Source organism: Dendrobium catenatum, unplaced genomic scaffold, assembly GCF_001605985.2.
Source record: "Dendrobium catenatum unplaced genomic scaffold, ASM160598v2 fragScaff_scaffold_665, whole genome shotgun sequence".
In the NCBI taxonomy this organism is placed as follows: Eukaryota; Viridiplantae; Streptophyta; class Magnoliopsida; order Asparagales; family Orchidaceae; genus Dendrobium; species Dendrobium catenatum.
In genome coordinates, this window is record NW_021319127.1 from 4,262,966 (window position 1) to 4,281,034 (window position 18,069).

An 18,069-nucleotide genomic window follows, 5' to 3' on the forward strand; every position below is an offset into this window, starting at 1 on the left:
GTTTACACTACAAAATAATTAATTATGTATTATTTTATAAAATTTTAATTATTAACACAAAATTATCTAATTAATTATTTAAGTATTCTTTTGTCAACTAACTATTTAATTATTATTTATACCATTAATAATCTAATTAATTATTTATATAATATTATAATAATTTATAATTATAAATTATAATATTAATTATATAACTAATTATTTAAATATTCTATTACTAACTAATTATTTAGTTATACTCATGTTAGGAGTGTCAAAATATGTTCACGGATTCGAGTCTGACCTGAAATAGATCTATCTCGAATCCAATCAAGACAAATTTTCATCAGTTTAATAAACGAATAAAAATATAAACTCAAATTTAACCTGATATCAGCACGGGTGACTAAAATATGACCCATTAACATATTTTAATTTTAAATTTTTAAAGATTTATTAATTACAAAGTTTATTAAGATTATATCCATATATAAAAAAGAATTAAAGAAAAAGTATATTAAACACATTATTTTCGGTTAAAAAATAAATTTATGGATCAACCCGAATCTGTCTCTTTAAAATCAAATTTAAAATCCAATCTGTTCCATTTATTAAATTGATTAATCTGAATTCGAATGTATCGGATTGGATTTGAATATAATTGTGTCAATTGACCGGTAAGATTATTTATTGGTACCTTATTGGAAGAATTAAATAATTATTTATCTGGCTAATTTTGCCTGCCTACACTGCGCTTTTCTCATCGCCATTTCTTTCTTCCAGCGTCGTGCGAGTTCGAGTTTTACTCGTTAGGTTAGGTTTTCTTTTCGAGGAGAACGACGGCTACAGCGAGGAAGATTGCTTGACAAACTTGCTGAAATTCTGAAGCTTGGGTTTGCTGCTTCGGCTTCGCGTGAAGTAGAGTGTTAGCTGAAATTCTCGTTACTGCTTCCGGACTGCCCGTCCAGCTTAATCGGACAAAAGAGTATGTCTTTGTAGAAGCTTTCTCCCGCGCTTCATGTCCCCTGAATTCCTTAAATCCGTTGAACTCCCGGATTTAGTAAATCCGGGCTTTTCGGCAAAAAAAGGAGAACGGATGATTTAATTCGCCCGAGATTTAAAAAAGTATCCATTTTTTGCGTTTCTCAAATCCTACATTAAATCCTGTATCCAAGCAGCCACTTAGGCAACAAGTGGGATTTAGTAAATGCTGTTAATCCGGATTTAGTAAATTTGAAATGTGTTAAATCCTGAAAATTGGTATGCCAAATGATAAATCCCATACCAAACAGCCCCTAAGAATGCAAAAATCTGCGTTTATATCAGAAATAACTTACGTGTTGGGTGTGGTGTTTAGTGAAAATGATTAAATATTCGTTTGGAATTTGGATACATTTTGAGCTGTCATTTGACATAAAACTCTGCACTTTTTAGGTGCCATTACTTTTGATATCCATAAGCTGCTATGAGTTGTACTTCTGCCTATCTCGGGGGCTGCATAAGATTGGCAGGTCGCAGAAGTACAAATTTCAAGAATTGTCTCCAACGAGACATCAAATTTTCAGTTTCTGTTTCGAAGTTCCACGGTGCTCTCTGGTCTTCAAGTGTTAATGTGCCGGACCAGTTCTCTTCTTTCAAATTCATTCCACAGGTTTCCAATAACTCCAATACTGGTTTTGATCAAAGCAACCTCCAAGGCAATGGTAACAATGAGGCTTATGGTGAGAAATCATTACTCGCACCCTCCCTCCCTCCCTCCTCCCATGCACTCTTCTCCCTCCCTACATCCCCACTATGATTTTTCAGACCTCACAACTTTTTTATGCCGTAATCTATCAGAATGTTCATACCATTCTCCAAAGCAAGTGCTGAAATACTATATAATCTAAGGGACTGTTTGGTAGCACTCAGAATTTGATTTAAGTAGGATTTCGTAAATCCTCTAAACCTGGATTTTGGAAATCCTGAGGGGCCTAAATCTGAAAATTGTTTGTTAACTTTCATAATAAATCCTATTAAATCCCACTGTAGAGCGGATTTAACAAGCATTCGAGCCAATGGATTTCGTAAATCCGGCAAAAAACAGGATTTCAGAAATCCGGGATTAAGCATGAAAAGGGGATTTTCCATCCACGGCAGCTTTCATTTGCCGTGAGATTTGGTTTTGCATTTTAGGCCGTTTGGCTGGATTTCGCTCAAATGCAGTCTAAATCGTGCTACCAAACAACCCCTAAGCTTAGCTTAGAAAAAATATCTTAGGTTTCTATAATTAATTTATAACCACACAATTGCTACATATAGCAACCAACAAAATAAATAATTATTGCCCGACATGCTGTTTGCCTATTGGTTTTGATATTAATGTTGGAAACGAACAAATATCCTGTTTTTTTTTTTTTTTTTTCACTTGAGTCCTGCATACATTTAATTACACGGAATGTTTTGCATAATATCTCTTTAGAAGTTAATGTCATGTAGCAGATTATGGTATGGACTTTTTTTGTTGTGAATCCTATTTTTATGTGGCAACTTGTTAAGTACTCTGATATTCAAAATTTTCTATGAAGACGTGATTTCATGATATTATGTTTGATAAGGGTTTGAAATCAGTAATTTGACAATGTTTGTTAACAGTATTAATGAGTTTCTTAGGCGTTCAAGGGATTGGGATTTATGTGTACATTGCCTTGCATCCTTGAGATCTCAGCACATTTTAAAATATCTTAAAATGATATATATGCCTGAGTTCTTTTGTTTCTCACCCTTGAGCATGCCACGTCTTTATTAGCAGGTTTCAATTGTAGATATTGCTACCATAGTCGGTATGAATTAGCAATTAAAACTATGATATATGATTGATTGCATGCTGCTGAGTCCTGCATTTACCCCATTTTTCTTCCCTATGTTCTATTGTATCAGCCAAAACTCTTAACTATCGAGATATTGTCCGCTTTGGCCTAAGAGCCTCACGGTTTTGCTCTGTTGGTGTAACTTCCCCGTATGTCACCCATCCCATAATTATTCTGGGGTAAGCACGCCTAACTGCAGAGTTTCTTACGGAAATTCTAAAAATTTCATCAAAAGGTGCCTAGATGTTTAGAGTATAGCTTTCTTTTACTTAAGGGTTTTCACATCTAGCACCCTTATGAGCAGGAAGTAAATTACCAGAGCAATCCTTAAATGATATACAAACCAGTATTTTAGTTTCAGCAAACTACTTTATTTTTTTCTTCTATGGTGGGGGAGCTTGTATCTGACATGTCATATTTCTTATTGCAGAAGATAAGGTTGTGGCACTAGTTATTGGAGGAGGTGGAAGGGAACATTCACTTTGCTATTCTTTACAGCGTTCTCCCTCTTGCGCTAGAGTTTTTTGCGCTCCAGGAAATGCTGGAATTGCTCATTCTGGGGATGCAACTTGCATACCAGATTTGAATATTTCTGATAGTGCTGATGTTCTATCTTTTTGTCGATTATGGGGCGTAGGGTTGGTGGTAATTGGCCCTGAAGGCCCTCTGGTTGCTGGCCTTGCTAATGATCTTGTTAAGACGGGGATTCCCACGTTTGGGCCATCATCAGAGGCTGCAGTGCTGGAAGGTTCTAAGGATTTCATGAAAAAACTGTGTGATAAGTATGGCATTCCCACTGCAAAGGCAAGTTTATAATTTTGATATGTGTTTTTTAGTTTATCATCTGCAGTGCTATTCTTTGCCTTTCAATTCCGAAATATTGGTTAAGAATAAACTTTCAAAGTGGACGATTACAGAGTTAAAACAAATTTATGGACAGTTTTCTCTTAATCCAAAGGATTGCTGTCCATTTGAAATTTAACAGCTATTTCTTGAATTCGTTATTATTTCATTACCATCACGACATCATTTTTTTGTAGCAGAAATTAATAACATTTTTTTCATTTGATTTATATCAACTTAGCATTTGAATTAAAATTTTTTACTCTTAGTGAGTTGCTCCTGGGGGTGGGAAAATTAAAAGGATCGAAAGGATATTCCTTTTGATTAATTTCCTTTTCAAAATCAACTTACCTTCTTCTTTGGTGGTGCAAATCATTAATTTATGCAGTATCGAACTTTTACCAATCCATCAGAGGCAAAGCAATATGTTAAGGAACAAGGAGCTCCTATTGTAATCAAGGCAGATGGATTGGCTGCAGGGAAGGGAGTTATTGTTGCCATGACTTTGGAGGAGGCTTTTGAAGCCGTTGACTTGATGTTGGTGAAGGACCTTTTTGGCTCTGCTGGTTCGCGAGTTATAATTGAGGAATATCTTGAGGGTGAAGAAGCTTCATTCTTTGCTATAGTGGATGGAGATAATGCCCTACCTCTCGAGTCTGCCCAGGATCATAAAAGAGTTGGCGATGGCGATACTGGTCCAAATACAGGAGGCATGGGTGCTTATTCTCCTGCTCCTGTGCTGACAGAAGAACTCCAGTCTTTGATCATGGAATCAATAATATTTCCTACAGTCAAGGGAATGGCTGCTGAAGGCCGTAAATTTGTAGGTGTTCTATATGCAGGTCTGATGATAGAGAAGAAATCTGGGCTACCTAAGCTTATTGAGTATAATGTGCGATTTGGAGATCCAGAATGCCAGGTTGGTATCGTGCATTTTTAGAGCATAGTTGCATCGCTTTTTTAGTGCTGAACAAAACACCTTATAGTTTTGGTTTTTTCATTTAAAGAAAATAACAAGATACAATTGGATCCTCAATTGGAGAGGAGGATCAAGCTCTCCCAATCTCTAGCCAGCAGGTAGAGCCCAAACAAAATCTAAAAACTCTCCCAATTTCATCAAACACCATATATCTCCTAACCCCCAGAGTAAATAATATATTTAAAGCATACAAAATCTAGTTAGTGCCAAAACAACCCTCCAAATTTGAATTTTCCTCCTAATCCCCTCTTTAATTATCTCTTAATCGCTGCTGGATTGATGGGCCGCACCCCAATTAAACTGACGGAAACCTGTTCCGCCTAAACAAGCAGAAACCTGTTCCGTATAACAATTTTTCATATTGTAAATCACTTTCAATGGTGTGATCTTTAGTTTTAGGGCTAAATAAAATGGTGGGTGCCAAAATAAATTTGTTGCAGGGCATGCATCAGAGGATTTAGGATTTCCCTAATGTAGATTTAGGATGTGATGCACCAAAAATCAAAATTTATAGTTAACCAACCCAAGTTTAGACAAAAGGTCATCTCTTGTTGATGGAAATAGAAAATCACGCCAAAATAATTTAAAGATCGTCTAAAACAATTTTTTTCTAAAAAACTGAAATCAAATAAAACCATATAGTTGTTACGTGTGTTATAAGGAGATTTTCGTAAAACTAAAAGATGTCTATGTAGTTGTTACATGATCAGTGAAGTGGCACCAACCACAGTTTATTTTATTTTATTATTATTATTATTTTTGGATTATATTTTTATTCTTAAGAAAAAGTAGTTGTTTTTCTTTTCATTTCTTCATTTCACGCCAAACCTAAATCTGCCATTTCAGTGGTAAGAAATGATGATTCCTAGTTCTCTAGGTTCCAATCTTATCTGCAGATTCATGTGAGTTTCCAGATTCTGGTTTTCCAAGCTAATTTTTAAAGCTGATTGTTAGAATAATTAAATATAATAATTATGCGAGACCTCGCAATAATTATTTAAGTATATATATTTAATTATATAAACCATTAAGTGGCCCTATATTTGAATTATTGAAATTTAATTATTTATGTTTAAATCCTATTGATCAAGAAGATATAATTTGATTAATCGTTTATGAACCGTTTGATCAAATAACTCTTATGAGTTGTTATTATAACTAAACCGTAGGAAATAACCATCGGTCCTCTCTCTTTCTCTATCTCATTATGAGGAGTTAGTTTGTTCCGTATAGAGTTAACTCATGAAAGAAAAAAGCGAAGGGAAAAGGGAGGAAATTCAACGAATTCAACATGAATCAGGGTATATTTTTTTCCAATTAAAATCTTGTGAAAATCATCTTGTTTAAGATCTTATGGATTTAAGATTTATGTAACTTCATGTTTTTCGTTTCGATTTCTTTTATATAATTTATGATGCAAGTTCTTGCAAGAGTTAGAGAACTCATAATGCATGTTGCAAGTTCTTGTAAAATCTAGAGAGCTTAATCTTAAATAAAGTTCTTGTAAGAATTTTAAAACTTAAATCTTACACGTGATTAAGTTCTTGTTAAACGAGCTCCTGCAATGAAAGAATTAGAGCAGAAAGAATAACAGGGATGAAGGACCAAGCTCATTCGTATTCTTCATTAGAGTAGAAGAAGAAGAATAAATGTTTTGCTACAGTGAAATGCTATATAGAGAGGAGGAGATGTGCAGGTGAGCTGTTACTGGTCCTTGTCTGTGCCAGAGGAAGTGGTATCGGTAACTGTCAGGAGGCAGTGGTAGTGGGCATATGATTATGCTGGCTAACAGGCCCCCTCAAACTTACTATCATTTGGATGGATGGTGAGTTTGGATCTCAATTGTTGAAACCTGGTAACGGGCAGACTTTTGGTGAGGATGTCAGCTGGTTGGTCAATAGAATGAATGTGCTGAACTGAGATCTCTTTGTGCTGAATATGATGGCTGATAAAATGATAGTCGATTTCAATGTGTTTCGTTCTGGCATGAAACACAGGGTTAATTGCTAATGCGAGAGCAGAGACATTGTCGCAGAATATGGTGGTTGGCTTGCTTGGAGTAGCGTCGAAATCGGTGAGTAGTCGACGGAGCCAAATAACATCAGAGGTAGCTGCAGCTAATGCGCGGTATTCCGCCTCAGTGGAGGACTTAGCCACCGTAATTTGTTTCTTGACTGACCAGGAAATCAAGTTCTTACCCAGAAATGTACAGAAGCCGGAGACAGATTTGTGGTCGGTCGAGTCCGATGCCCAGTCAGCATCTGCGAATGATTGAAGTGTGAGTTCACCACGGCAGAGCGGGAGACCGTAGTTTAAAGTGCCCTGTAGGTAACGAAGCACACGCTTGAGAGCATGAACATGCGTTGGTTGAGGATTATGCATGTGCTGGCATAATTGATTTGTTGCAAAGGCAAGGTCCGGTCTTGTTATGGTCAAGTACTGCAGAGATCCGACGATGCTTCGATAATTTGGTGGGTGAAGCAGAGTAGAGTCCGGTACACTGGAATGAGTGGATCTCGGAGTGATAGGAGTAGGAAGTGGTTTGCAATGGAGAAACCCAGCAGATTTGAGGATGTCGGTTGCATACTGTTGCTGATCTAGGAATAGACCCTGAGGGGTGTGAGAAATACGGATGCCAAGGAATAATGAAATTGGAGTTGGATCCTTAAGGGAGAAGGCTTGGCGGAGACTGAGCAGGATTTGCTGTATGGATGATTCATCATTGCCGGTGATAAGCATGTCATCTACGTAAATGAGGATGTATATCTGAGCTGTGCCCTGCTTGGACATGAGCAGGGAGGGGTCGGCTCTACTAAATTGAAAGCTGGTTCCTGTGAGATGCTGAGTAAGCTTTATGTACCATTGGCGCGGGGATTGTTTCAAACCGTAGATGGACTTGTGCAGCTTACAGACATGAGTCGGAAGTTGGGGATCAACAAACTCCTGTGGCTGACTCATGTAGACGTCCTCCTCAAGATCTCCATGAAGAAACGCATTGGTGACATCAAGCTGTAGTAAGGACCAATGTCGCTGTATAGCAATGGTCAGAAGTATTCTGATTGTGGGAAGCTTCGCAACTGGACTGAAGGTTTCATGATAGTCAAGGCCTTGTTGCTGATTAAAGCCTTGGGCAACCAACCGGGCTTTATACCGCGTAATAGATCCAGTGGCGTCCCGTTTAAGACGGTAGGTCCATTTGCACCCCAAGATTGAGTGGGTGGAAGGAGCAGGTACAAGCGACCAAGTTCCTTGTCGTTGTAACGCGTGAAATTCATCGGACATGGCAGCACGCCAGGAAGGTAGTTTGGATGCTTGAGTGAATGAAGTAGGGGTAGATGGATCGGAATTGACTGTGAGAAGATCGAGAATGTGTTTTGGCTTAATTATGCCAGATTTCAGCCGTGTCTTTATTGGATGAGTGGGCTGGGTGATGGGTGCGGGATGAGGTGAGGTATGGTGAGGAGAGGCGCTGTTGGATGTGGAGTCGAGGATTGTGTTGGAGTTGGTTTGAGAGTCGGAAGGTGAGAGAGATGCTGGATTAACCGTGGAGGAATTAGTGTGGGAGTGGTTGGGGAGGGTAGTTGGTATTGAGGTGGGTAAAAGTGTGAGTGGAGAAGAGGTGGATGAGTCGGAGTTTGAGGTAGCTGTTGTTGCTGAAGCAGAGTATGGAAATATGGACTCATGAAAGATGACGTGGCGTGAGATTAGTATCTTGTTTGTAGCCATGTTGTAACAGCGATAGCCTTTATGGGAGGGAGAATAACCAAGAAAGATGCATTCGGAAGATCGAGAGGAAAGTTTGTTTGGAGCATGATGCTTCAGCCAGGGGAAGCACAAACACCCAAAGGTACGCAGATGAGAATAGGATGGAAGTGTGTTATGTAGAACCTGGAATGGAATGCGGAGATTTAGAGCTGTCACGCCCCAAGATCTAACTTGGAAAGAATATCAATCAATTCATCAAAGCCATTTACCAGAGCTATCTATAACCTTCAATCAAACAGTCTAACAAAAATCTATAACATTTAAAAGCATCAATAACAAGTCGATTCATATCTCAAAAGTTCATATACAATACTTAGGAACTACACTATACCCACAAGTACATAAATCTATCATGTCCTGAGTACAAAAGAATCACTATCATCAAAAGAACTAAAACCTGTAGATCCGGATCAATCTCTATCTTCTGCTCCCTTACCCTGACCTGAAAATGTCAACCACATATAATGAGCTTTACAAAGCCCAGCAGGTCACCTAATACCTATAACTGAAATCAAAGCAGCAGAAACAGTAACAACAGTGAATCTATATGCAAGATCAATAAATCCATAGGCAGTAGTAACAATGAATCTATAAGCAGAAATCAATGAATCTATAGGCAACAGTGTCAATGATTCTATACTATTCATGTCCATGCTATCAATGCAATATCTATATCCATCCATTTCTATATCAATGCTCAATGTCGATGCACAGCAATCAATCAGTGAAATCAATGAAATCGTACGATCTAGTAAATCCAATCAAAGTCGATAAAGCAGGAATCTATAAAACAATGAATCCATAAATCAATACAGTAAACATGCAATTCAATACTATATACTGGACAAGTACAATCAACTGGCTATGTTGCTGTTGTAGAATCCATATTGCTGTTGTAGATATCCATACGTTGGTTTCAATAAAAAGAGTCGTCACTCTATTGCCCGTCGGCCGCCCGTCGGCATATCTATAAGAACTCCTTATGACTCCCATCCATATATCCATAATCGATGTTTAAAGGAAAGCCCGTCGGCCCACCATCCTGTACAGGTCAATTCAATCTCCAACCAACGTTCAACCAGGTTCCACTTGTGTTCCAGTATCAATAATCAATCAATAATCAATTCAATAGTCAATATTAAAGCAATCATATCAATATTCACATTCATATCTATTCAATCTATCAATCTCAGACAAATCAGAAATCCTACGAAAATTCGGCAGAGTAACGGCAGTCTATCAAATTTACACAAAAATCCTGCACAAAGCACAAATTTCCAAATTCACACAGAACGTTCACAACATCAATATAAGGCTATTGTTCTACTGAATCCATATCAAATAACATCCTGATATTTTTCTATTCAATTAAAATCGCGTAGAACCAATTCCGACCGGTAAAATCATCGTAGAAAATATTCAAATCGTGTACAATATTCATATCTATAACATTCTAAAAGTTGTGCGGTTAAAGTTGTCTCAATATAAAACCGGTCCAAAAATTCGACTACGAAAACACAAAACAGTGCACAACTCGATCAAAAATCAGTATCTCTGAAAACAGAAATAGGATTCGGAGTCCTTACAGCGAGACAAACAAATCTTCTAACAGCGTCGTCGGACGAAAAGCGCTCCGCGGGCTCCAAAACCAAGCTTTCCTCTCCTCTTCCTTCTCTTTCTCTCTCCTGCCTTCTCTTTCTCTCTCTTCAAATGATCCAAAATATCTCGAATCCGATATTTATCAACACTGATCGTCCCGGACGACTTGCTCTCTGGACAGATTTCGTACAGACGGATCGTCCCGACGCTCCAGGTTCGTACAGACGAAAATGACAGATTTCTTCACAAATTTCTTCAGTTCGTCCAGTACTAAATCCAGTTCGTACAGACGAACTGCACTAAAAAAAAATCAGCTTTTTAAGGGTTTTACAAGAGCTTTAGTTGGTAAGCGATTGATGAGATAGTTAGCTGTAAGAAGTGCATCTGCCCAGAAGCTTTGGGGTAGAATGGCTGCGAGTAGAAGGGTGCGGACTGTGTCAAGGAGGTGGCGATGTTTTCGCTCAGCCAGACCGTTCTGTTCGGGAGTATGGGCAGCTGAATTGTTGAGCTATGCCTTTGCTGAGGAGGAAGTGTTTGAATTGATTGCTGGTATATTCTCCTCCCGCGTCCGACCGAAGTATTTGGATGTTAGTGGAGAATTGATTGTTAATTGAATTATAGAATTGATTAAATTTACTGTATGATTCGGCTTTAGTTGTCATTGGATAGAGCCAACAGAACCTGGTACAATCTTCTATGAAGATAATGTAATAACGATATCCATTAAGAGAAGTTACGGGTGCAGGACCCCATACATCACTGTGTATAATCTGAAATGGTGAAGATACATGCGTAGTGTTTTGGGGAAAGGGTAGTTTATGGCTTTTAGCCATATTACAAAATTTGTATACGTGATGTTTAGGAGAATAACTAATGCTACTATCTACGGCTGCCAAAGTGCGAAGAGCGAGTTGATGTGGATGGCCGAGACGATCGTGCCAGCGGGAAGCAGAGCTGGATCGAGAATGGAGAGCTTGTTGAAGATGGTTGGCGGAGGTTGTGGAGATGGAGTAGAGACCATCGCGACATCTACCATGGAGGAGGATTTGACGATCCTGCAGATCCGTAATGGTGAAGCCAGTGGCATGAAAAAGAATGGAGCAGTTGTTATCAGCGGTAAGTTTGTGAATAGAGATAAGATTATGGGAGAGCAGTGGGGCGTAAAGTAGATTTCGAAGATGTAACTTACGGTTGGAGTTAGGAAGAGGAAGGATATCGTCACCAGAGGATTGAATAGGGATGGTGCTGCCATTTGCGATGGATATCGCGTCAGTGCCTTGATAGGGAACCGGTTGTTGAAGATTGCTCGCTTCGGACGTGAGGTGCGACGTTGCTCCTGTGTCAAGGATCCAGTCCGATGAGGGGACGCTGGGATTATGAGTCAGCATTGCTCGTGGAGGACCTGGAGTGTAGCTGAGATTGCTACGGTGCCAACATTGTGCAGCAATGTGGCCTGGTTTGTTGCAGATTTGGCATATGGGTCGCTGTTGGTGAGGTGTGGTGTTACTGTTGAGGTTGCGAGATGGAGAGCCGCGGCCCCTGTTTGAGCGAGAGGGTGGAGAGGGGTTTCCTTTTCCGCGGGATGAGCGAACGTTGCTGTAGAAAGATGATCCGTCTTTGGCTGGTGAGGACTCTTTAAGTAACTGATTTTGGATGTTTATTTCCTCACTACATAGAAGTGAGTATAACACCTCCAGACTGATTGAGGTTTGACATGTGCGAATAGATGTGCAGAATGAGTTATAAGCAGCGGGTAAGCCATTCAAGATGTAATGTATGATGTCCTCAGTGTCTACTTGAGACCCGGCGGCGGCGATACTGTCTACCAGTCCTTTGATTTGAGCCAGATAGGCCTGCATAGAGCTGTCTCCCATACTCACATTGTGCAGAGTGTTCTTAAGCTGAATCACTCTGGATCTATTGGTTGGTTGCAGGCGACATTCCAGTGTTTTCCAGATCTCTTGAGCGGAGGATAGGTGAAGAATGTATGGTAGTATTGTCGGAGAGATGGTAGAATATAGAGCGGAGACTAGATTTTGATCTACTAGTTTCCAAAGCCGATAGTCAGGACTAGATTCGGAGGGAGGTTGCTGGCTTCCGGTGAGGTATCCATCGAATCCATTTGCGGAGAATAGCTTGATGGTTTGAACCTTCCAAATGGCGTAGTTGTCGTTGGTTAATTGAGTGGTCACAATGTGCTTTATGTTGGACATGAGAAATTTTAGAGGAGCTGGAATGGTGAAGTCGGCCATGGCTGCCGACAGGGAGTTGACTTGCTGCGGCTGAACTGACTGAGTACTGGAAGCTTCAGGTTCCGCCATTTTGATCTGTTGCCGTTAGGCTGGTCAGCTCTGATACCATAAACGAGCTCCTGCAATGAAAGAATTAGAGCAGAAAGAATAACAGGGATGAAGGACCAAGCTCATTCGTATTCTTCATTAGAGTAGAAGAAGAAGAATAAATGTTTTGCTACAGTGAAATGCTATATAGAGAGGAGGAGATGTGCAGGTGAGCTGTTACTGGTCCTTGTCTGTGCCAGAGGAAGTGGTATCAGTAACTGTCAGGAGGCAGTGGTAGTGGGCACATGATTATGCTAGCTAACACTTGTAAGAATTTGAGAACTCTCGAATCTTACACCGATACCTAACCCAAACTTGTATCATACCATCATTTCAATTTTCTTCTTCATCAAAATTAATATGAATGTCCTCATAACATTTTCTGTGTTCAGGTTCTGATGATGAGACTCGAGTCAGATTTGGCACAATTGTTGCTTGCTGCCAGCAGAGGAGATTTGAGCAATGCTTCATTGCATTGGTCCCCAGAAACAGCAATGGTGGTTGTAATGGCAAGTGAAGGATATCCAGAGGATTACAAGAAGGGAACAATCATAAGAAATCTTGAAGAAGCAGAGCGTGTTTCTTCTACGGTGAAGGTGTTTCACGCCGGAACTGCACTCGATTCCGGTGGCAATTTCATCGCAGTCGGCGGCCGTGTGCTTGGCATCACAGCTAAGGGGAAGGATATAGAAGAAGCAAGGAAAAGAGCTTATGATGCTGTGGAAGCAATTGACTGGCCTCAAGGATTCTTCCGAAGAGATATTGGCTGGAGAGCACTACCCCGCCTGGTAAACCATGCTTGAATTTTCCTTTTGTTAACATAGTAATAACATTGAAATTGAATGGGATATTTCCTTGGTATGGAGATTAAGTGATTGCTGAGGCATTGTTTGGGACGGCTTTTTTACTGCTTCTTAAAGCAATTTTTTAGTATAAAAGAAAAATTCCATATTATAAGTAAGAAAGCTTCTATGGTTATGCTGCCCCATTTAAGATTTCGTTTGGGATCTTTTATTACTGTTTTTTAAAGCAGTTTTTTAGTACAAAAATTAAAATTTTGTAGTAGAAATCTGCTTTGAGAAGCAGTAAGAAAATAGTCATTAAGTTTCATTTGGGATGTCTTTTTAATTGATTTTTAATGTAACTTTTTAATATAAAAATTTTTGATCTAAAAAATTGTTTGACAAAGCAATAAAAAAGCTGTCCCAAATGAAGTCTTAATTGTTTATTTTACATTTTTTATAATAAATTTAGCTTACTTATCCTCCACCAAGGTTTAAGTTGTATTTTTTTTATTATTTATTTTTTAACCAAAAAATGATTTTATTTTTTTGGCTAGGTTGTCAATTATCTAATTTTCATGATATGTGCGATTCGAATTTATCCTTCAGGATTATTAAATACAGAGCAATAATTCATGTTCTTGATAATAAATAATTTAAGATGTTAATAAATTTTTATCGAAAGATATATTTGGTAAATTTGGATGTTTTCCTGTCATTTTATTAGAAAATATTTAACCATTTGTTTATTTTGCTATTTAGTCTCATTTTTTTATATAAAAAAAAGGTTAAGGCGTTGATATCAAAATGACATTAATTTTTAAATTCTTGCTATTTAAGAATATTCTAAACTTTCATAATTTTTTAAGTCAATGAATAGAAATATATATAAATGATATCAGGATGAACCTCAAAAGATTACAATTATTTTAAGTTAAATATAATATGAAATTAATTAATTAAAATATATATTACAAATCAAGTCAAGTCGAATTTTTTGTTTAGTCGAGCTTAAGTTTGTTTAATTAGCTCGGTCCACATAAGAATATGAGGTTTAAGGTCAACTTGAATGCTCAAACTTGATAAGAAAGATCAAAATTGATTTGTTTTGAAGCCCGATTTATTATTTTGAATCTAAACAAAATATAATTAATTAAGACAATGCAAATATTAATGCATTAATTAAGATTAATATAGTCAGTTTGACAAGCCACTCAAGCTCGTTTATTATATGAGCTCAAATTTATGCTTGAGCTCATGCTCCATAAACTTGACACACAAAGTCATCAGCTGGGGTGCAAACGAGTCGAGTCGAGCTTAAGTAAAGCCTAACTTGAGCTCGACTCGCGAGCTAAATCCCGAGCTCAAACTCGATTCGAGCTCAAAAGGGGAGCTGTAGCTCAGCTTGCAGCAGTGGATGTTGGCTTGCGAGCCAACATGCAAGCATACCGATTTCATGTCTACGGGCCACCTCATAGTTCTATCTTCCATGTTCGAGCCCGTCCCCGCCTCCACACTAGAGCTGAGCATCATCTAGATTGAACTCGAGCTCGATGATCCAACGAGCTAAAAAACTTCTGGCAGAGCTCGAGCTCAAACCTCGATAAGCTCAACGCGCGAGTTCAAGCCAACTTGGCTTATTTGCACTCCTAATCACAAGCAAGTTGAGTTCAAACCATCTTATTAGCTTGCTTGGCTCACTTTTACCCCTAACCACAATAGAAATAAAAATTAAAGAATATAACAATACGCATCTCTCCTTAATCTGTTAGTTGGGTTCTTTGACTATCAATTAAAAGGTCTTGGGTTCATGCGCGTGTGATGTGTGTTTGAGTCCGGGCAGTGTCCCTTAATTTTAAAAGAAAAAAAAAAGAAAGATAAAGGTGAGTCAAATCCCAGGTTGTGTAAAACTTTACTAACGAATATCAACAAAGCATTTTTAAGAAGAAAAAAATGCTAGGCAAGCGTTATCCTAAGTGGTATTTCCGTTCAAAAAAATATATAAAAAGTTCATAGATTTTGTCGTCAAATATTTGCAAGGTATAATCTTCAAAAAAAATCAACAGGAACTCAGAAAACCTTCACAAACCCAGAAAGAAGTGAATGCAGTAACCATAGCTTGTTCTGCTACTGATACACTGAATTTACCTGTAAGAACCCAAATGCCCAATATGGCACCTAATTTACTATGACATTTTCAATCCAGGTTCCGTTTCATCTACATAATTTGATATTAGCATGCTTAGAGTTCTTGATTTTGATCAAAAAGAAGCAATGGAAATATAATTTAAGAAAATTAAATTCATTGCTCACTAATTTTATATGTTTCTAATTCCTCTTCAAAATTCTCTGTCATTTCACTAACAATTTACTTCTGATTCTAGTATTACTTATTTATATTTAAAGAAAGCAAATGGTTGAATTATTTGATGGTTTGTAAATCCTTATTTTCTTTGCATTTATTCCTACTGCGTATCATATTAGTTGCATTAAAAAAACTTAATTCTAGAACTGTAGCCATCCTGCATCGCTATACAATGGCATAATTGTTTAAATAAATTTCTAGTATCAAATTGAAGTAATTTCATTAATATATAACAAGTAAGATTAAAATTACTAAGCAAATCTTTTCCATGTTGAATTTATATCAACTTAATTTCTGTTAGGCCAGCCCAGGAGGGGCCGGCTGAACCGGTCCAACCTGGACCGGTTCTCTGCTACAACAGGCAGCCCAAGCCAGGTGGGGGGTGGAACCAAGAGGAGGGGGGCAGATGCCCTAGTGGGCCCAATTGCTTAATGTAATCGCTGTTTAGGAGGGAAAGTTTGAAATTTGAATTAAGGGTTGTTTAGTCTTTTTGTAGGAGTCCTTTGACTTTAATTAGTCTTTTTGGTTAGGGTTTGCTTTTCATTTGGAATTTGGAGAAGATTTAAGATCTAGGATTTGTTCTTTTGAGCTCTAGGCTTTGCTAGAGATTTGAAGAGTTGTTTCTTCTCGAATCGAAACGAAGAAACTTGTATGTTGTAGATTGAACAGAAGAAATTTTCATTGTGTTTTCTCTCCAATCTTCTGAAATTCATGCATCGTTTGGTCGATTTCTCTCTTAGGCTTACTTGTGAACTCAAATATTTCCTATCAATTCCTCCTTCCAATCAACTCCAAACACCACTGAATCCTTTTGAAAATAAGTAAGAACTAATTTATGCCTACGTAATGGCATGCAAGGTGCAAGAGGTTCCTATCATAAGAAAGTCTAGGAAGGGATGCACTCAATCCCACCGGTAATGGTCCAATATATAAAATATGCCATCTCCAATTCATAACTTTGATGCATAACAAGTGCTCCGTGTTGTTATCTAATAAACTCAAATTCAAATCTTACCGCTAATTCCCTGCATAGTGAAGTGGTCATTCCAATTCATAAATTTCCAATCAACTCCGAACAGAAGCCTTTTGAAAGAAGTATGATCTAATTTATGCCTAAATAATGGCATATTGGCATGTGATAGACCCCACTATCATAGTACACTATGAAGGAGATTAGTATAGTTTCTAAAAAGAGCTATAAGCAGTACCATGTGAAGATACATGAACATAATTTAAGAAAAATTTGATCAAATACCATTCTTATTACTAGAAGACTCAATAAACAGCCATGGGAAGCCTTGTAAAGAAAGTTGATACTCGATTGTTAAGTCCTATTGCACAAGAGGAAGCAGATAGAATTGTAGAGCAACCAAGGAGATCTGAGGTTTTAATATCATATATAGTTAATCAACAAATTTCTAGTAAGGTTGAATTTCATAATCTATTAGCATAATTTTATTCTTGATATGCTTTATCATGAACTATTGTTCTACTCCTTTGTTATGATTATTACACTGAATATTTTTGTTATGATGCATGCATTGAAATGCTTTGTGACAATCATTTTTTTCTCCACAAGTGCTATGATTACTGCATTGAACACTTGTATTTACATGATATCTTCATTGTAAATCATATTATGAGCATGTAAATGAATGAAAGGAATTCTATGAATTAATAAATGAAATGTCACAGTAATGCTATGAATGTGCTTAAGATATGAAATGGCCAAGGTCAACAAGTTTGATCCAGAAACAAACTTGATGGATGGAAGTTATCGATAATATGGGGAGGAATGACTCCCAGAGCTCCACTCCGAAGTACCAAAAGCAACAAAGAATAAATGACTGAAAAAATGATGAAATGATAAATGAATGAATGCAATGAACATGGTACGAATAACATACAAGACATGAATGCATGCGTTCTAACACTATAAGCTAGTCTTTGATATTAAGTTCTAATATGATGAGAGTATTTGGGGGTTATTTATCTCATTAATATGGTCTCTTCTCCAGGAGACATGTCGGCACAGGGCAAGAAGGGGAGAGGATTCATAAGAAAATGTAGTCGATAGGCACTTTCAGCTACGGGTTATGGGAATTATTTTGCATATAAATGTATTAAGCCCTCCATACAAAACCTTTTGTTGTTGAGAATTGTTCCATGGAGAACTATTGATTCTGTGCTTATATAAGAGTACATCTTTTAATGTAAAATTTTGTTGTTGTTTTTCTTCCATATACAAATACTTATTGCTATTCTATTTTTAGCGAACAACTATAATGGACAAATGAGGTCTATTGTTTTTTCCTGAATGTTTTTATGATAGTGTTGAATGATTTTAAATTTTTTGAAACAATCAATTGTTGACATGGCTCTACTTGGGTGGTAGTTTTCAAATCTTGCCCAAGATGAAGGTCAGGGAAAGCTGGAAGGGACCTCTCAAGAAGGAAGATTTTCTCCCAATTAACCTGCTAGGTCACCCTTTAGAGCAGGGGAAATCAGAATAGTTAATAGGTAGAAAATCTCTGAATCATATAAACATGTAACATTTAGACACTGG

The 18,069-nt window shown here is 37.7% G+C and overlaps 1 protein-coding gene across 2 annotated transcripts; it reads left to right on the plus strand.

The window, feature by feature from the left end:
- The first annotated feature begins 688 nt into the window (after positions 1–688).
- LOC110092807 (phosphoribosylamine--glycine ligase) lies at positions 689–17,720 on the plus strand. 2 transcript variants are annotated; one of them, XM_020817479.2, is made up of 6 exons: positions 689–967; positions 1,417–1,703; positions 3,262–3,635; positions 4,063–4,593; positions 12,749–13,144; positions 17,522–17,718. In XM_020817479.2, the coding sequence occupies exons 2-6, from the start codon at positions 1,448–1,450 to the stop codon at positions 17,561–17,563; spliced, it is 1,599 nt and encodes a 532-aa protein (XP_020673138.2). In that variant the 5' UTR covers positions 689–967; positions 1,417–1,447; the 3' UTR covers positions 17,564–17,718. The 2 variants fall into 2 exon arrangements, with proteins under 2 accessions (XP_020673138.2, XP_020673139.2); XM_020817480.2 differs by lacking the exon at positions 689–967 and adding an exon at positions 1,030–1,106 and having other exon boundaries at positions 17,522–17,720.
- The last annotated feature ends 349 nt before the right edge of the window (positions 17,721–18,069 follow it).

Bases quoted from the DNA above. Each gene is read 5' to 3' on its own strand.
- LOC110092807 (XM_020817479.2), top strand. From the start codon at position 1,448: ATGAGTTGTACTTCTGCCTATCTCGGGGGCTGCATAAGATTGGCAGGT. The intron at 1,704-3,261 runs GTGAGAAATCAT...TTCTTATTGCAG, and splicing joins TGGTAACAATGAGGCTTATG to AAGATAAGGTTGTGGCACTA. The intron at 13,145-17,521 runs GTAAACCATGCT...TCTCTTCTCCAG, and splicing joins GGAGAGCACTACCCCGCCTG to GAGACATGTCGGCACAGGGC.